This window comes from Eumetopias jubatus, unplaced genomic scaffold, assembly GCF_037043125.1.
Source record: "Eumetopias jubatus isolate StellerSeaLion01/CBP00866 unplaced genomic scaffold, mEumJub1_p1.0 scaffold_16, whole genome shotgun sequence".
Classification (NCBI taxonomy): Eukaryota; Metazoa; Chordata; class Mammalia; order Carnivora; family Otariidae; genus Eumetopias; species Eumetopias jubatus.
Window position 1 is genome coordinate 16,569,432 of NW_028274822.1, and position 20,399 is coordinate 16,589,830.

Here is a 20,399-nt window from a genome sequence, read left to right on the forward strand (position 1 = left end):
TTGCCATCAGCTGAGGATGGCAAACCGCTGGGGAACAGCCGCCTCACGTGGAAGAACTACAAAGCAAAATTCTGCGAACGAGCAGGTTGAGTCAGGAGGAAGCCACCATTGTATTAGAAGTAGATGCAAAATGTGTTTGGAACCAGCGCAGGATTGGGCAATCTGGAATAATGTGAATGAATCAGAGGGCTTGGTGGCACTTCTTAAAGTCTAAAGCACGTGGGGCCTTACATGCCCAGAGGTGCTTAGAGCAGGGGTGAACAGTCTTTTGGGCAGAAGCATGGATTGTGGAAAAATGTTTGCAGGACTTTTTCTTTTTTTAATTCAAAATTAAAATCACTTCATTTTTGTCCCGTGGTGGAGAAGGTAGGAGAGGGGCTGGGTGTGTAACTTACGATTGTCTCCTTTATTGAGAGGAACTAAGCCTTTTAAAACGGAGGTGCGGCCTTTTAGCCACTGACATTAATTCGCGGGCCAATTTGAACATTAGCCACAAGAAAGCAGCCTCCTAAGTTTTCATGTTGGAATTGGATTTGCAGCTATGCTCTGAGCCAGGAAGCCCAGGGGCTGTGCGGGCGACTCAGCCTGGCAACTCCATTGCCTCTTTGCCTTACGTTTCTGTTCAGGTGAAACCTGTTTACTTGGGCATGAAGGGCAGCGTTGAGCAACCCAATCTAGACCTTAACCGTCAGAAACCGCAACCACAAACACTTACTGCTTGAGTGCCGGGTGGGATTAGATAGGAGGGATCCCTAAATAACAGGACCTGGCCTCACCCCTGAGCGGTTCCCACCTGGTAGGGGCGAGGTGGGGGGTGGTCTGCCCAGGGACCCGGCCTTTAACTCACAGAGAACCAGAGAAGCTGGTTGGAACTTCCAGAGACAGTGTAAGAGTTTTCCACTGAAATATACTTGTTCTTTGGTCTCAGATGGCCTCCCTGTGTTGAGTGGTACCCTAGGGAGGGCTCTTGTCTGAGCACAGTGATAAGATGGGCCTGGTGGGAGGCACTACACCTCCTGCCTCGTGCTTTGGCCGTGTAGACCTGGCCGGGGGCCCAGCTACAGAGTCGGGGCCCAAGAAGTTCTCCTTGTGTCTCTGAAGTTAGCAGTCTCTTGTGTTAGGTCAGTCCTCAGACCATAGTCCTCTGCTTCCTTCCTTGAGAAATGAATTCTACTACTTAAACGTTTTTAGTGTAACACACAACAAGTTTTAGTGTGAGAGAGCAAGTTCAAGAGATCAGCAATTTTACTTCAGTGATGAGCAGTTTGACTTCTCTGGCTGAGAATTCTGGGAAAGAGCAAGCGCTTGTCATGGTAAGGGATATAGATAGGCAACTTTTTTATTGCACCTTCTCTCATAGTCCTTTCATTTAAAGATGACCTATTTTATCTCGACCGTTTATTACAGCATGTCCCCACATTGTGTTCTACAGAGCTTTGGGGTCTTGTGAGCTGCTAATAAGCCTTTCTCTCTTCAGAAGCATCTGCGTTCAGATGTTTGGGGAAGAACATGCTACTGCACCCACTTTAAGGGTCCATGGGCCACGTGCATGAATGGCTCAGATTGCCTTTTTCAAAAATGTTAATTTTGATTAAGCCTGAATTTCCCCAAATTATTTTCTTAAGAAAGGCCTATAAACGCGAGATCGCAGACAAGAGTATCCTGAAAAACAGAATTTGGAAAATGCTAACTTATTAACATCAAAGGCCTGAGCTCTGGGGCTGAACTTGGTAGGTCGTCTGGTTGGCTCTCAGGCAAAGACGACTTCATCGCCAGATGAAGCGGCCGAAAGCCCAGAGCGAAGCCATTTGCTGTGGATGGCGGAGCATCTGAGGAACAAAAACGGGACAGGAATCTTCCATCCTGCCATACCGAGAGACAGTTTGTTCCTGTTTACAGGGACGTCAGTGGGAGCAGTCTGTCTAATTAGTGAGAACGGTCCGGTGGTTCTACTGTTGAGCTTTATTGTCACACAAAACTCATTTACAGATGAGCCTAGACTGCAAATTCCCTTTCTCCTCACTCTCCATCCTCCTCATAGAACAGCTACAAATAGTTTAAAAAAACAAAACAAACAAAACAAAAGCTGAACAGCACTGTCTGCTGAATCACACTCCCCTGCCACCAGCAGCAGCATTAGACAAAGAATTTCTCAGTATTTTTCAGTCACCAGTGTCTATTGAATTCACCACACACGTACACAGGACGAGCATTTGGTTTTAGTGTTTTGCTAAGAAAAACATTCCAACACCAGTAACCAAGGACATCGGGAGGGAAGGGACAGAGGAGGAATCCAGACCCGTAATTAAAATTGTGAGCGAGGACAGGCCTGTCGTAGGCCCTGAATGTGAGAGTCATAACTCAAGCGACGGGCCACCGAGAAGGTGGGGGGCTGACTTTGATGGTGCTGGCAACAAAACGCAAGCACCCTAGAGGCGTTTCTTGGACAACCGGGAGGCCGTGGAAAGTTCCTTGGCTTGGGGGCTGGGATTGCGGGCAGCCGGAGCTGCTACAGCATTGACCGCTGGGGGTCGCGGGGCAGGTTCCGGGCCCCAGCTGCCTGCTCTGTAGGAGGAGCAGGAATGTGGGACTTCCAGTCTCTCAGGACCCTCTCACCCTCCCGCGTCTCTTCCACAGTGTGGTGGGATGTAGCGTGAGTAACCGAAGCCCGACCGGCCCTGAGAGCCCTCGTACAGTCCTCATTTCTTGGTCCTCCATCTAAGCGAGCTCCAAGGCCCCAAGACATGCCCAGCTTCACCACCTAGGCTGAGAACTTTCCTTACAGCATCTAAAAGATGAATCATGAACATGCAGATACTCGGCTCAGCAACTGGAGAAGTTAGGGGCCAGGCGAGCCAGCTAAGCAGCTTCATCTTCATCTGTTTTGGACTAATAAATAAACCTAATATTTCATTGTGATTATTTTTTTATTGAAGAGATGATTTTTTTATAATAATTGAATGTAAAACATGGATCTAAAATCTCCTTTCCCCCTCCTTTTTTTTTTCTAACTTTGCATTGTCCAATGTCTGTGACGTTAGAGTCAGAGGAATTTACAATCAAACCCAGCCTCAGCTCGCTGTGAGAAGAGCGTGGGGAGAGCAGGTGGGGGGGGGGGTGAAAGTTTGCCATGCGCCCACGGGCATGGTGGCGCGAGTCGTCTGGCTGCTCAGCAAGCAGGGCCCGCTCCGTCACTTGCTTGCTTTGAAAATATGTCACTGGAACCAGCTTAGATACTCCAGGGAGTCTGTGTAGTACTGATCGGGAGACAAATTAAGGACATGCTGGCTCCATAGTAATGAGCTTACTGCTCTATTTTTCAACTTTTGTTTACTTTCTGATAGAGCAACCATGACCCCCGGCATCCCTTACTACAGTTCAAAGTGTCGAGGATGGCCAGGTGTTTCGTGTAACTTTCAAGCTTCACTAATCCCTAGATCAGTGGTTCTCAACCTGGGGAGCTTTAAAAATTGCCAATCCCGTTCCCTGGCTGCAACCCCCAGATGCAACATAATGGGATTTTTTTTAACCCCCCCCCCCGCCCCCAAGTGGTTATAATGTGCCAGTAGCATTGAGAACTGCCTGCCAGGGCACAAACCTGCACAGTCACCTTTTAAAAACAAACATGCTCTGTTCGTTGGTGACATTGCCCATGTGCAATGTGTTGGGAACATCCTTTAGTTTCTGAGTTTATTGAAATACTAATACAGTATCTAAGGAATTTTTTTTTTAAGATTTTATTTATTTGAGAGAGAGAATGAGAGCATTCTATTTCTAATGCTTTGGGATACATATCCTGCTCCACATTAGTAAAAATTAGAGCTCTATGCCCCCATGTGGCTAATCAGTAATAATGCACCTTTAAAATCTGAACTGGTTGGAGCAGAATGTTGAGTAATCCTTCACTTAACATGAGCATGGTCACAGTTCGAGATACTCAGTGACTAAAGCTTGAATTGAGAGGACTGAAAACATGCAAGATCAGAGATATCTCCCCAGATTTCTAAATGAATTATTAACGTAGCATACACAAGATTCTTTTAGCTCCACGTTCGACATTACTGTAGACAAATTGCAGGATAGATGAGCCCCGATTCAGAACAGATTGCATGTTCCAGGCCTGCACACACAATTTATCTTCCAACTGTCTGAGAGCTCTTTCCAAAGGATGATGTAAAGAGCCCTATCCCACATCTGTTATTTTGTAGGGAACTTAATACCCACAATAATAACATTTATGGAGCACTTGCCATATACTGGGCACTGTTCTAGGAACTTATGGGTCTTATTTCATTGCTACTATGGCAGTTACCCAGGTGATAAATGCCTTTGTCATTTTACTGTTGGAAGAACATGCCCAGAAGCTGTGGCTTCCAACCTAAAGGATACTAATTGGCAGCATCAGGATTTAAATCCTGATCATCTGACTCCACCAGAGCCTCTGTTCCCTGCTACTCTGTTACTCCGTGTCTGTGAATGGACACGGTTAATCCTGATGTCTGTGTTCTGATGATTATACAAAGGGACAGAGAACAGACCAGGCATTTTCAGGTCAAAGTCTCTCCGCAGAGCTTACTCCCCGGAGCAGTGACGGCTGAGCAGCATGTGTGTGCTTCAGAGTCCCTTGGAGGGCTTTGGCAGAACTGTGCACTAGGCCCCACTCCCAGGATTTCCCATTTTTGAGAACAGGTGCCCAGGCGGTGATGGTGCTGCTGCTGGTCTGGGGGTCACACTTGAGGACCACTGCCCTGGAGTCTGCCTGCCGGAGAGCACCCAGGTATCCTGAACAGAACTCCCAATAGCCGGCTCCCTGCACCCCCACGATGCTGGATTCAGGACCTGCAAGTGCCCAGCCTCTGTACACAGCACTCTGGAGGACCGAGAGCAAGTTACTTATCTGTAAAAGAGATTGAACCCAAAATATATCACTTCTAACACTCCATGATCTAAATGAACTAGAGTCTAGAACCCGGTAGGGAGGTTTATTCTTACCATGAAAATATCAAGTTGCTTCCATCACACCAACACTTGGAAAATTTAACCGAGTATACAGAAGGAGAAATGGGAAGATGGGCTTCTAACTCCTGTTCACAATGGCCTGGCTCTGCCAACAGGGCTGGTTCCTTACAAAGGTCAGTTGCAAATTGTTAAACTGGTGTCCTCGTCTGTTTCGCACCCTTAATGCCTCACGTGGCCTGGCAAATAGCAGATGCTCCTAAGGTGGACACCAGGGAGAATGGGGAGGGATGGATGAACAGACAAGTGGATGAGCAAGAGAGGTGGGTTATGGGATGGGATTATGTAATTCGACCAGGAGATGGGATGGAATGGATGAATGCTAGGTTGGCAGAGATGGATGTCCTCCAGCTGTCCTTCAGTGCTGACATAACTAATAAACCTGGAGTGGGGAGCCCTATTTATGCAGGGGTCTGCCATTCCCTGCCATCAGCACAACCGGATTTGGTAAGGCTTCAGTTCTTCACCCAGTGTAGTCTGCATGGAATTGTCCTTGTATTACTCAGTTGTGTTGGAGACGGATCTAAATAACTCTGGTCCTCCTCACATGAGCCCAAGTTCCGTAGGCAAGTAGGACTGTAAATTTGTACGTTAAACTGGGATAAAGAGCCCAGAGGAAATAGTCTGAATTGTAGAAAAGGTGTTGGACTCAGATTCAGGAAACCTCAGTTCTAAACCCACATCAATCAACTTGCGAGATGACTTTCAGATACAAAATGTCAGTTTTGCCTCATTCTGTTCATGTTAAGACTATCCTTCAAGAATTCTGGGGTTCTCAGGCAAAAGCAATGCAAAGGACTTAGTGGGTCTGAAGACTGTGCCAGGCACTGTCTCCCATTTATTACTGGCAGGTGGCATGCCCACGCCTTCACAGGCCTTACCTTCATTTAATCATCATGGTAGCCCTGTGCCGTAGGAATTATTCTTCCATAGTTATGGTTGAGGAAATTAGGGCTTATCGAGGTCAGATAACTTGCCCAGGATTCCGGAGCTAGTCAGTGACAGCACTGGGCTGTATAGCCAGGACAGTAGCACTTGGGAGACCACACTCTTAACCAATCCACTTCTCCTCCTCCAAGCAGAGACCTTCCCTAGCCTCACAATTCAACTCAATATTACACAGCTGCAAGGTGAGTCAACCTCACTCCCCAAGTGTACCCGTTGAACATGCTATCAGTGGGAAGCCGCTGATGAGACAGCTAGCCTAGGAAGTGGGAATGAGCGAGGGGGTCATGTTACACTTCGTACACATAGGTGGATTTAGAGACTGCCATTGTCCCATAGACCCAGATGCTTTTCCCAGTCATTCAAAACCTGAGCTATAGGTTGACCCTGTTGCTTATGGTAACTTAGAGATGGAGCCCTGCTTCACCCACTTGAACCTGCTGGCTTGAGAAGTGTGTTCCCAACATGGGCGCTCCAAACCACAGGCCTCCCGTGACGTGCAGGGATGGGGTGTGGCAGGTGAATAGCCAGAGATCTCAGTTGTCAAGTTGCCCCCAGGCCGCCTCCCCTCCCCAAAGAGCAGAAACACCGGTCACCATGTAGATCACCAAGCAGGGGACTGATGCCCTTGGAGAAATCAGCGGGCTGCATGAGGAAGTTTCATGTGAGCATGGGGCTCTCCTGATGCCCAGCACATCTATCCGTTCACTAGTTCCGTCATAGACTGCCACCAACTGGGTGGCTTAAAGGACAGAAATGTATCATGTCTGTTCCAGAGGCCACAAGTCTGAGATCAAGGTGTCGGCAGGGTTGGTTCCTTCTGAGGGCCATGCGGGAGAATCTGTCCCGTGCCCCTCCCCCCGCTTCTGGGGGCTTTGCCAGCAATCTTTGGCATTCCTTGGCTCCTGCCCTATTACCTGATCTCTGCCTTCATCTTCATGTGGTGGTCTTCCTGGGTGCGCATCTATGTCCTGATATCTCCTTTTATAAGAACACCAGTCACATTGATTATGGTCTCCACCCTATGACAGTAGAACTTCATCTTATTACGTCAATGGCCCTATTTCTGAAGAAGGTCACGTTCTGAGGTACTAGGGGTTATGGCTTCAACATACGAATTTTGGCAGGAAAACAGTTCAACCTATGACGCTCTACTTCACACGCAGTGCATGTCCACTACGTGAGCGACCAGAAATTCCAGTTCTTAGGTGGCTTACACTCTGGTGTAGGTAGGGTAGCCCCTCCATGGGGAAGCTTAGAACACCGCCATTTGAGAGGACACGTGGTAAATGCTGCCTGACCTCAGGACTGAGGTCTCTCTGTAGAGAGGACAGGCTTTGTGGAACATCTGACCTGAGTCTGAATAGTTGATGGGTTTCCATGAATGGAGACTGCACAGAGGACTTCCCAGAAGGCGGGGGGGGGCGGGGGGGGAGATAAGATAAAGCACATGAGCCAAGGAGGACACGAAGTGGCTTAGAGGGATGTTCCTTGGCTGTCCCCAGCTGAATTCCAGACAGCCCTGGTGAACACTGACCCTTGGATGGGGGTATAAATCATGTCAGGTTGGTAGATCCCACCTCCTGAGAAGCACTGATGAAAGGGCCGTGGTTCCCATGTTCACACATGAAAGAGGAAGATCCCGGGGTGCCTGAATGGGAACAGCTGAAGACAGAGCACTGGGGGCCGGGCGGGGGGGTGCTGCCTCCATCTCTCCCCTGACCCGGGGGTGCGGTCAGTGACCTGAGAACCGTAAAATCGCCGGCCTCTCTCCCTCACACGTCCCGCTGTCCATGGGTCCTCCGGGGACTGCCAGTTGTGAGGCTGTCTTTCTGGGTCTGGACGGCCTCCAGCCTCCCCAACCCACCCGAGCCCGTCCCCTCGCGCAGGGCACGGCGAGAAGTCTGAGAACGCGGTAGAGGCCAGAACCTGCTGTGCCACATGCAAGGAGCTCCACCAGATGAAGCAGACAGTGCTGCAGCTGAAGCAAAAGGTACGTGCCTGCTCCACTAGAGACAGTCCTGCAGAAAGAGGGCTCGGCAGAGGGAAAAAGGCAGAATGTTGAGAAACAAGAGGAAAATGAGTTGTCACGCACGACCTCCATGAGCGTTCACGGAGGTGGGTACCAGCTGGGTTGGCACCCAGGCTTTGCTTCGCCCACCCACCCTCAGAGCTGCCGTCGGCAGGGCAACAAGACGATAAAGGCGAGAAAGGGATCGATTTAGGTAACTGTTAAAGCAGGCCATGAGGTGAGGGGCGCGTGGGGAAGCTGTCCGGAGGGTGAGCTAGGACTGTTGAAACCTTTTGTAAAACAAACATCCAGACACGTGGTCCTGGGGCAGACGTACACAGTTCTATCTTAGCCAGCATTTGGGGATGTTTTATGACCGAGAACGTCCTGTCTATAAACATCCATAAGCTAGTGATGAATTTCTGTAGCAACTTTATTTTTCCCACTGGAAAGCAGCCGTTTGGGTGCCTCGTGTCAACAAGAATGAGGGCTGACTCACTTTGTAAAAGGCTCCCACGCAAGCCTCAGAGACTATCAGATTTCTAGTAACATTGTTAGGCTGTGAGTAATGCCCCCGTGATGGATCTGGGGACCTGATTTCTTGAACAACTGTCCTGGATCCAGATCGATGGTATTTATCATGCCTCAGTCATTTCGCCAGTTTGTCAGCAACTCAGAAATTGCTCTTACACCGATAAAACATATACTTACTGGTTTGTTTAATTGCTTCTGCCCAAGGCTCTTAGCACACCAAAGAGGTGTATGTAATCTGTTTAACTTTGTTATTCTAAAGGGCAAAGAGTAAGCATAAGACAATATTGCTTTTCCATGTTCAACAAACATTCAAGCAGCCCTTAGTGAGAACCACAGCTACCAGCAGATCAATGGGCAGAGAAGGAGAATGGCTTTGCTGGTCTTTCATATGTTGTTGGCAAAGATCTATATATGTATCCTGTAATCACGATCCTTAGTAGTCTGTGATCCAGTGATAGGGAGAACGGGCGAAACACTTTGTAAGCATAGCACATAAACACATCCCACACATACCCTCAGGTTACACTTGGATTGGTGTTAATATTTATTGAGCAAAGCCAAAAAAGGGTCAATGGAAGAAGTAAGTTCGCGTTTCGTAGGCCAGAGGATTAGGGCTTGGGGGAGGCAGTTTCTCGATATCTCAAGGCCTAAAGCTGTTCTCTGCTTCCTCTCCTGGATAGTTAAAAATCCAGGGGGAGACAAACCATGAGAGATGATGGATTCTGAAAAACAAACTGAGGGTTCTAGAGCGGAGGGGAGTGGGAAGATGGGTTAGCCTGGTGATGGGTATTAAAGAGGGCACATACTGAATGGAGCCCTGGGTGTTATACCCAAACAATGAACCATGGATCACTACATCCAAAACTAATGACGTAGTGTATGGTGATTAACATAACAAAAAAAAAATCCGGGAGCTATAGGGAAGCCTTTCCCAGCCTGGAGGATCGTTAGAATAGTGCCACTCAATCTCACGTGTTCGGAAATGCAGTCGCTAAATCAATATCTGGCTTTCCCTTGGCCTCCCTGGCTTTCACAGAATGTCTATTCGGTGAAAGAAATGTCTAAAGAGTTGAAAATTTTGTGTTCTGATACCCGTCACCTTTAGAGACCTTGCTGTAGAGCTCCATACAATCCAGTAGCAAGTACTTAGTACTCCAGTAACTCTCATGAGGTTAACTCTCATGTACTTAGTACTCCAGTACTAAGTGGTAACTCTCGCACACTTAGTACTCCAGTAGCTCGTGCGGTAACTCTCATGTGGTTGGTGGGACTGGAATTGGTCCACCTCATACTGAATTCTGCAAACACATTGTGGCAAGTCTGACCTAATGCTGGCATTTAAAGGACATTACTAGGAGCAACCCATTTTTCAAGGCACCTGTAAGCATGTGTTGCATTCTGTAGTTGATAAAGCAGTCTTACATCCAGGATCTCATTTAATTCCCACCGTGACCCTGTAAGAAAGATGCAGGTATCCTCAGAGAAGTAAAGTCACTGCCCAAGAGGCAGGCTGGACTTCTGCCCCTACACTGGGGGCAGGATTGCCCATTGGATTTTAACTTCATCTCACTGCAATAGATGCCCTCTGTTCTTTCAGAAAATGTACGACATCTACCCAAATACACTTGGACCAAGGAGTAGGTACTGGGTGTCTTGGACCATGGCCAACCCCATGATAGAAAATGGTATGCAGACATGCTGAATTGCCCCGTGAGTGTAGTCCGCAAAACCCCAACTGTGGGGAACTCAACAGTTCCAGAACTGCCCTGGGTTCTTTGGTGGGTAAATTGTAAGGAAAAGAATGAGGTGGAGCCGCGACCTGCGGATTGAAGGAAACTTAAAAGACCTGTCGTTTTTGTACAATGAACAAGAGTAAACCATAGTATGTGGGCATGCATAGTTAGGTTATTTTGAAATTATTTTTATTTTTTTACAATTTTTACGTTTTTATTTAAATTCCAGTTAGTTAAATACAGTGTAATATTAGTTTCAGGTGCACAATATAGTGATTCAGCATTTCCACACATCACACTGTGCTCGTCACAACAAGTGCGCTCTTTAATCCCCGTCACCTATTTAACCCATCCCCACGCACCTCCCTCTGGTGACCATCAGTTTGTTGTCTATAGTTAAAAGTCTGTTTCTTGGTTTGCCTCCCCTTTAAAATTATTTTTAAAACACGGGAAGTTATTAAAATCAGGATAGCGGTTACTTTTAGGGGGGAAGGATGAGACTGTCATTGGGTCAGCGCACATGAAGGGTGACTTCTGGTAAGTGGCTAAGTACCGTTTTTTTGACTTAGTTTTCGTAAAAAAGGTACTTGCCTTATACTCACTTGCTAGGATATGGAGTTGTGGGGTTTCCAGATTCTGTGCTTTTATTTTCCAATAAGAAGTTTTTAAAAATTGCATGCAGACCCCAGTGGCTCCAGCTCCATAATTTCTTTCTTTGGTTTGGGAACGGGGAAAAAGTGATTTGGCTAAAAGGGAGATTTGGGAATAGGTAAAATATCCATCATATAACTCATAAAGAGGGTGCCGGGCCTGTCAGCTCTTCCTGTCAGAGGCAAGGAAGCCAGTTTTCTGAAAGCCCCTGTGTTCCCGCTGCATGGACCGTTTGGTTTGAGGTGGACGCCACTGCAGAGCATGAATGATGACTCGGGAGGGGTTTGGTGAGCACCTGCTATGCCTTACGGTGGGCTGGGAGAGGAGGGTATCTGTGGAATCAAGTCCTGCCTTCGTAAACTGTCCTATCTGGGCAATCGAGCCAGTGGTGTGAGTCCGCCAACCGTTGCCACGTGGAAGGGGACAGACAGCCTCCGAAGGTAGAGGTCAGTGGGGTTTCAGAGGCATGCGCACATTGGCGGCCCGCCGTCTGCGTTTGCACATTCCAGCACTGCCTTTAGTGCCAGGCAAAGAAATGACTTCTCAGTCGTTTGTGACCTCCTCTGCTACCTTGATCTAGTTGCTCTGCAAAAGGGGCCTTCTCAGGATGTTGGGAAGACTCATCCATACTAAAGTGACTGGAGATGCTTTGCTGAGGATCACTGGTAATGTTGAGAGAGGCAGCTTGGTGTTAGGAGCACAGATTCCAGAACCATATAAGCTAAGCTTAAATCCTAGCCCCGCTACGTGCTGGATGTATGACCCTAGGGAAGTGACTTAATGTCTTTGTGCCTCCCTTCTATTAAAAGGGGATGACAGGTAGAGGGAGAAGCTAAAAAAAAAAAAAAATGACAAAACTATTTTTGTTTTCATGATGATCAAATGAGTTAACATTTACAAAGGACCTAAAACAGTATTTGCTACTTAGAGCTTTATAAATGTTTACCAAGTAACATTTCTTTAAAGATTTATTTGAGGGACGCCTGGGGGCCTCAGTCAGTTCAGCGTCTGCCTTCGGCTCAGGTCATGAACCCAGGGTCCTGGGCTCGAGCCCCGCATCAGGCTCTCTGCTCAGCAGGAAGCCTGCTTCTCCCTCTGCCTGCCACTCCCCCCTGGTTGTGCTCTCTCTCTCTCCATCTCTCTCTCTGACAAATAAATAAATAAAATCTTTAAAGATAACTATTTACTTGAGAAAGTGAGTGAGCATGGGGGGCAGGAGCAGAGGGAGAGGATCGCAAGCAGACATCCCACTGAGTGCAGAGCCTGATGTGGGGCCCAATCTCACGACCCTGAGATCACGACCTGAGCCAAAACCAAGAGTCGGGGGCTTAACTGAGCCACCCTAAATAATGTTAGTTGTATGTCCTTACAAAGTGCTTTACAGCAGCACCTACCCGATTCATACCAACAGCTTTATGAGATACTTTATGACGAAGGCTAATAATATGAGATAGTGATATTCATGATTCTGTCAATTGGAATCCAGGATAATGTAGACTCTTCCTATATTACTATGACCTTTGCAAATACCTGCATCCCACAAGCCCATGCTCTGCTGTGTTTGTGCAGCAAGTCAAGCCAGGGACCCTGCACACCTGCTGGGATGTAATTACCCAGCGCCAGGTCAGCCGGAAATGGAGGTTGACATTTACTGGGTCACCTCATGACATTTACAAGGGAGCAAAGAGAGCTGGTCTCATCCTCCAGGCTTGATCCCTCAGATCCAAAGATGGGTGTAGGGCATCAGAGCATGCCAGGGCTAGGGAGGAAGTCTGCCATGCTCCTTCTCTTGGCCTCTGTCACCGTCTAGACCCAGGGTTTCCAAGCAGGGCCTCCTCTAAGAGGATATAGGGACAGATGTAATATGTTCCAGAAAATCTCAGAGATAACCTGGTTTCTGCAGGACTCCAGGATCCAAAGCCTTCTGGAAGGGATAGCCCTGACCCTCATAAATGGGCCTTTCTCCACCTGACTTTGTACCCCCAAATTAGCTTCTTGAAAGAAAGAGACCAGAACTACCATTTTATCAAGTCACTTACTATGTTTCAGGTCCTGCGCTGGGCACCTGACCTACATTTTCCATTAAAATCCCCACGGCCCTAAAGGTCGGGGGTGGTGTTCCCTTTTATTGGTGAGGAAAATGGAGGTTCGTAGGGTTCAGTTCTCCCAGAAAGTCTCACGGATTCACATAGCTTACCTGACCTCAAGGAATGGGAAGGTCATTTGTCTGGGCGGCCCCTCTGGCTTCCCCTAGAGTGAGCTGCCCGCAACCCAGGAGGGAAAGCGAAGAGGAAGCTCTGGTGCCCTTTATGCCCTAGTTTCAGAAGTTACACACCATCACCTCTGCCATGTTTGTTATTGGAAACGAGTCTCAAAGAACAGCCCACACTCAGAGGGCGAAAGTTAGCCTCCACCTTTTGAAGGTAGGAGTATCCGCAACTTTGTGGACATATTTTTCCATCACGGTCGCTGTTTGCCACTAGTTCCCGAACACCTGAGTGTGTAGGTGAACCGTAGGCCACGTTCCTGGTCCTGGCTCCCAAGGCTGAGGGCCCATGTCTTGATCACCATTGTCACCTTAGAACCAAGCACAGGGCCTGGCGCATACTAGATACTAAGTAAAATAACAAATTGAAAGTCTGAAACAGGTAGATTCTATCAGTTATGGGAATAATGAGTCTAATGATATCTAGACTATCTGGAGCCTGTCCAGTTTTGTCCACTAACCAGCCAAGTGATCTCATACAAGTAATTTTCACTGGAAGGCGTCTGGATTTGGAAGGGGATCTCTGCTGCCCCCTTGAGCTCTAACTGGCTTGGATAGAGGAGAATGACCACCAAAAGGATTTGTAGCCCCTGCAAACACACAAATGCGAACCAGCTTCCTGGCCGTGGAGCCGTCACTTCCTGACCAGGGGATCCTCTTCTCTTTCCAGATTGCCCTGCTCCCCAACAATGCTGCCGACCTGGGCAAGTACATCACAGGCAACAAGGTGCTGGCCTCAAACGCCTACCTTCCGGGACCTCCTGGGCTGCCTGGGGGCCAGGGCCCTCCAGGTGAGTGGGGAGGAGAGCAAAGGAGGGGGACAGAGCCACCAGCTGCTGCCTGCCGGGAGCTCACGCAAGTGCAGGCTGGACCAGGTCCAGACTGCATGGGTGAGGGCAGCCGCAGGATTCCGGGGAGCTCCCACACCCGTGTCATGAGATGCTTGTGGGAATTGTGTCCTCGAGCTGAGAAACCCTCATAACTGGGAGAAATCTGGAAGAAGAAGGTCATTGTCCTGGGCTTGGGTAAGATTCTTAGAGATCATTTTCAGTTACGGAGAAACAAAATGAAGACTTATTTTTAGTGTTAATGTACAGAAATAGAATTGGGTGAGGAACCCGTGGGGGCACATCAGCCAGCCATAACACCTCGTGGCCAGCTTCATTTCTAGTGTTCCTCAGTCTTACTTCCTCCTTCCCCATTGTTTGTGAACACACTCACATTTGTATTTCTTTATATACATAGATCTATATATTTTTCTTCGAAGTCAACTTCGCTGAGATACAATTATATACGGTAAAATGTACCCCTTTAATCCAGTTCAACAAGTTCCGAGGAATGTATACGTCTTATATCAAGCTCGCTCTTACCACTACCCTGTATCAAGATATAGAATATTTCCATCACCCCCAAAAAGTTCCCTTGTGCCCCTTTGCAATCTACTCCCCTGTCCCCACCTGTAGGCAACCACCAACCTGCTTTCTATCACTACTTTTGTCTGTTCTAGAACCTCAGAGCAATGGAATCTCATCATGGGTGTGCTTTTTGTCTGACTTCCTCACTCAGCATATTGCTTTAGAGATCCACCCTCATCGCTTGAAGAAAATACCAAATGTCCTATCGTTCCATCAGGAAATATATAATGAGAACTTTATTTTTCTTTTTAACAAATGTTTGGGGTTTTTTTTTTTTTTGAGAGAGAGAGAACGAGAGCACAAGCAGGGGTGTGGCAGGGAGATGGAGAGGGAGAAGCAGACTCCCCGCAAAGCAGGGAGCCCGATGTGGGGCTCGATCCCAGGACGCTGGGATCATGACCTGAGTTGAAAGCAGACACTTAACCGACTGAGCCACCCAGGTGCCCTACAATGAGAACTTTAAAAAATAGTGACATGATGTTTTATATTTTATTATAAGTCCCTCCATAGATAAGATAGATCAACAGAATCCACACCAGTAAAGGAAATGATATTAGTGTTAGTGGATGATTCGAAAATATGGAGTGTCTTCTCCCTGATTATCATTGCTTAGTAGTGTGCTCGGTGTTATGAATGACAGCCTGGCCTTCTAATGACAAAGACAAGACACAAAGAGCAAAGGCAAATAGAAGAAAACATATCTGCCTGCCCCTAAGTAAGTGAACAGGTGCTTCCTGCTATGGGAGCTTACAGGAGAGACCACGGTGGCCTGCAGTGATCCCAGGACTTGGGTTTGACCTGGACATGGAAGAGTGGGAGGGTTTGTTCAAGAATATGGGCAGATTTGAGGTTGGAAGTTCAACAACAAACAAAGGCTCCAAATTCCTTCCAGACTATTTATTTGTTTTCTTTTTCACTTATATCTTGATCTCCTGGTTTCTACCAAACATACCAAACTGGGTCTCAGTCTATACAGGGAACAAGAACTGGTCCAGGACCTTGGTTGACCTTGTTCACTCCCTTGGCCCAAGGTACTCTGGGCCACGGTGAAATTTTCTCCAGATCCTCCTACCGGCAGCTTCTTGCTGCTTCTAAGTAGATATGGGTCTCCTTGCAAATTGATTCCCAGCACAGAGTTCCCTACCCTTCTCTAAGAGTATGTTCTTGCTCTGCTTCCCTGGAGGAAGGTCATCTCTAGGCCAGTCTACAAATCACTCCAACAAGGACAAATGAAGTAGAAACAAGAGTACCATTGGCTGGCTGTCTTCTTAATGAATGACTTGCTAGCTTTCCTTTCCAATTCTGCCATCTGGTTTCTAACAGAGTTTGAGCTGTCCAGGGTCCTTGATGGAGCAGACAGTAACAGAGGACTAACTTTAGCAAAGGACTGTGCCCTTACTTTGTCCTCCAATCCTTTCTTTCTCTCTCTCTCCTTATTTCCAGCGTCAGTTTGTGATGTCCTCCATTGAGATGTACTGGGGCAGCTTAGAGAGATAAAAAGGTTTCTCTTATCCGTAACTAAAAGTCCAGTCCCAGGGCTTATGATGAATCACAGACTGGAGTGTCAGCACAGGAAACTACACTGGGTTGGAATCCGTTGGTGTTGGTGGTGAGGGGGTGGTTGCTGCTCCCCGACCCCCTTCTTATGTGTAAGATGTTGCCATTCACACATCAAAGCCCCACATTCTAAGGACACTTGACATACAGTGATCTCTGAAGTTCATTGATTGTGTAAATGAGGGCAAAATTAGGATAGCCACTATCAAGAAAAGAACAGGTGTTGGCGGGGATGTGGAGAAAAGGGGTCCCTTGCACCGTGTTGGCAGGAATGCAAACTGGTGTGGCCACTGTGGAAGACAGGATGGAGGTTCCTCAAAAAATTAAAAGTGGAACTAATATGATCCAGCCATCCCACATGTGGGTATGATATCCAAAAAATCCAAAGCAAGATCTCGAAGAGATGTTTGCATACCTGTACACATGACAACAGTATGCGCAATAGCCAAGCTACCTGTGTCCATCAGTGGATGAATGGATAAACCACAGGTGGTATACACAGCAGTGGAATATTACTCTGTTGTGTATGTGCGTATGGATATAGTTACGTGCATCTATATTTGATGTATAGCTAATGTACACACATGCATTATATAGTATTAGGGCACACAATGAAGTAAGAGAAGGGGTGTCGAGATGTTTTTGGAGAAATGTGGTCTACCATGATTATATAAGGATGGAGAATTCCGCTCATGTTAAGTTTAAAATGACTACGGGGCATCTTAGTAGAGCTATCAGAAGGCAAATGGCAGATTGCAAAGACAAATGGCTGCAAAGGGCTCCCAGACTCTCTGGTCATCCAGAGCCCTTGTCCTCCTCGCGGGATGTGGAGCTAATGAGCTGTTCTCTGATTACAGGCTCACCAGGACCAAAGGGGAGCCCGGGCTTCCCCGGTATGCCGGGCCCTCCCGGGCAGCCCGGCCCGCGGGGCTCAATGGGACCCATGGGACCATCTCCTGATCTGTCCCACATTAAGCAAGGCCGGAGGGGCCCTGTGGTCAGTATTTTATCGGAGATCCATTTACTGTTGTTGGGGACAGCGTGTGTTCTTCTCCCATGCGTTTTCCTTCTGTTGAACTAGATCCCTTTGTCTTGTAGGGTCCGCCAGGTGCGCCCGGAAGAGATGGCTCTAAGGTCAGTCTTATGAGTGGTCCCTTATAGCCCAAGTTTCCCCGGTTGCAACCTACTGGGCAGGCAACAAGTAAAGCCCAAGCACTGCGCCCTCTTCCCACTTTGTACATAACAAAATTGAGACACTCTTTTCCCCCAAGGTGGAAAGAAAATCTAAGATGTAAACAACCGTAATAACAACAACAACAACAAAAGCAACCACCAAAACCACCCCTAAGAATGAGCACCACTGTACATTTTAAACAGGCCTCTGTGGAGCAGGGGGTTTTTCTCTTGGGCCAGTGTTCTTCGGCAGGGCTGTGTGGTGTGTCCCGTCTCCTTTGACTTGTTTGCATCAAGAACAGGAAAAGCTCCGGGCTCTGCGAGTGGGTGCTTTCACTTCCACAGCTCCCTGCTGCTCCCCCCGCAAATAAGTCAGAGTGCATTAGTTTAGAAAGTTGATAAGTTACTGCACACTTTGCCTGGAAATACAGGCATTCCTCTTGTCTGATCCGGTTTGAAAATACGCGGCCCTGGGGGAAATCGGAATGAGAGACACTTGACCCCAGCAGTTCTGTTCAAACAAATGGTCCCTTGAGTCCAGCTGCAAGCTTCCATTTGTTTCTGATAGAAAATACGTGTTTGTGTAGGGCAATGGTGATGGTGGGGGTCTACATAGAGCCCAGGGGTGGCTTCCCACGTGGTCCCCCAAGCTAATCTGACCTTTCTGCTTGCAGGGGGAGAGAGGAGCTCCTGGACCCAGAGGGTCGCCGGTGAGTAGCACTATCTGCCCCGCTCCCTCGGGGGGAATGTCCTCCAGGGTGTAGCTCTGATGAGCCTGTAAGATGGTCTTACCAGCAAGAGCCAGCCCCTTCTAGCCATGACTCAGCTACCCGAGGGGAACTTGGGGGTTTAGAGGAGAATCATGGAGGACTTTAAGAGCTAATTGGGATTAATTTTTTTTTCTTTTGTCGTGGCTAATCTTCATGTGGAAGCTCTTCTCTTAAGATTCAAAAAAAAACCAGTATGCCGTGAGTCTTATTTCCAAGTATGTCCTAAAACATCTGACGGGGCTGTCATAACTCTGAACACTTAAGAGTTTAGCCAGCGCTGCAACTCTAGCAGGTCCAATGAGCAGGCCTATCCCAAAACCCCGCAGACACATGCGTGGCTGCTTAGGACCGCCGAGAATACGTTGGCTTGGATATATGTTGGTGTCTGGGAGATTAAAAAATGAAAATTAGTAGTGTCCAAAGCACAGAAGGGTCAAGCAAGTCCATTGCTTTTGAAAAGATCAGTGTCATTTCTGAAGACCAACAGACAGCCTCGGCTGAGATGCAGGAGGTCTGGGTTCTCATCTCAACCCTTCCACCGATGAGCTGTCTTGTCCTGGCCATCCTTAGCACCCCCGGATGTCTGTCCGTCGGCTCACCTGTGCAATGGCAAGTGGAATCTGAGCTGCCACTCTTCAAATGAGCATCAGTGACTATCAGAACACTCTCCGCCACTAAGGGCTTTGCAGATAGAGTTTTGAAAGCGGCAGCTACAGCATCGGAGGCTGGGCGTGATAAGGATTTTACTGCAAAGCCGCTAACAAGCCCAAACCTTGCCAGTTCGCGTGTTATGTTGACATGCCCCACACAGCGCGACATAGAAGTTAAAGCTTAACAAATACTAGGCAATGATAAAACGTGTTCAATCCATATTAAAAGGAAGGCCTTGGACCTTTCCCAGTCAATGGGGAATGGATGGCTTTACAACATACTTTCACCTGCATTCAGGTCACAGTTATAGTCAATGATCCTTATTAACATTTTAATCATTTCCTTTTTTAAAAGATAACATTTAGAGCATTTTTGATGCTCTAAGCCCTTTATATATATATATAAAAACTCATTTGGATCCTCACTTACGAAACCCTATGATGTTGAGGCTATTATAATCTCCAGATTGGGAGATGGAAACCCAAAGAAATTGAGTAACCTGCCCAAGACCAGCTAGTAAGTGACAAAGCTGAGATTCAAACCCAACAGAATCCCAGCCTCTTGACCACTACTCTACGCTACCCCGTTTTCTTTGGAAAGTAACGTAGGAGGGTTCTTCTCCTATTCTTTCATTCTACCAGATTTGATGTAGCTGAGAATTGGGAGGGAGGAGAGAGTATGTGTCACCACAGCTCATACGGGAGATGAAGGAATTAGGAGGCAATCTTAAGAACGCGCCCCCCCCAACCTGGCTACCATAGTAGTTGTTTACTCCATTTGGGACGCAGAGTTATCAACTAAGTAGTTGCCATCAAGCAGGGGGAGTAGCAAATCAAGGAGCCCATAGAAGCCATGGCTTTGCACAGGATTGAGTCTGTGGTCTTCTGGCTTTGATTCCTCTCCTGTGCACAGGGACCCCCTGGGTCTTTTGACTTCCTGCTGCTTATGCTGGCTGACATCCGCAATGACATCGCTGAGCTGCAGGAGAAGGTGTTTGGGCACCGGACACACTCTTCAGCAGAGGAGTTCCCTTCACCTCAGGAATTTTCCAGTTATCCGGAAACCATGGATTTTGGCTCTGGAGATGAGTACCCAAAAAGAACCGAGATGAGAGACTTGGGACCCACCAGAGACTTTTACCCTTAGCACATCCCATCATCGTCATGCCAAAGGAGGAGCAAAGAGTGTTTTCACCTGCAGTTAAATCATATACAGAGAAAGAAAGAAAAAAACCCAAGCCAGTGGAGACCTAGAAAAGATACATCTTAAATTTCTTTCACTCTTTTCCTGCCTTTTCCCTCCTGCTTGTTCTAAATAATGTTTTCAGAGTCCCCTGCTAGAGACATGGGGGAGTAAGTCACTCATTTATCTCCTTACCTCCAAGAGCCAGCTGGGGCCGGGGGGCGGGGGGGGGGGGGGACACATTGGAACTTTCCTTGTAGTTCCTTCTTGTTCACAACTTTCTGGATTTCTGAGTTAAGTACTCTCATGGTGTCTTAAAGTTTGGCAGAATATCCAAAAGGGAAAGGTGGCAAGGTGAGCTCTGAGAAGACTTGAGGTTACTTATTTAAAAAAAAAAAAAAAGTTATGTGTCCAAAATAGACTATTACTCAGTATCAAAATTAGCCTTCTTTAATTAAAAGGGGGAAGACAACAGTGTATGTTTACCTTGGTGGA

At 47.5% G+C, this 20,399-nt stretch overlaps 1 protein-coding gene across 2 annotated transcripts in view; it reads left to right on the plus strand.

The window, feature by feature from the left end:
• CCBE1 (collagen and calcium binding EGF domains 1) overlaps nt 1-19,868 on the plus strand; it is a 226,023-nt gene extending 206,155 nt beyond the window's left edge. Inside the window, exons 6-11 of one of the 2 annotated variants that reach the window (XM_088019487.1) lie at nt 7,815-7,954; nt 13,827-13,947; nt 16,986-17,125; nt 17,227-17,262; nt 17,976-18,011; nt 19,635-19,868. In XM_088019487.1, the coding sequence (XP_087875613.1) occupies nt 7,815-7,954; nt 13,827-13,947; nt 16,986-17,125; nt 17,227-17,262; nt 17,976-18,011; nt 19,635-19,868 (707 nt within the window). The remainder of the gene's footprint in view (nt 1-7,814; nt 7,955-13,826; nt 13,948-16,985; nt 17,126-17,226; nt 17,263-17,975; nt 18,012-19,634) is intronic. The other variant, XM_028102978.1, reaches the window with a different exon arrangement.
• Nucleotides 19,869-20,399: the final 531 nt, after the last annotated feature.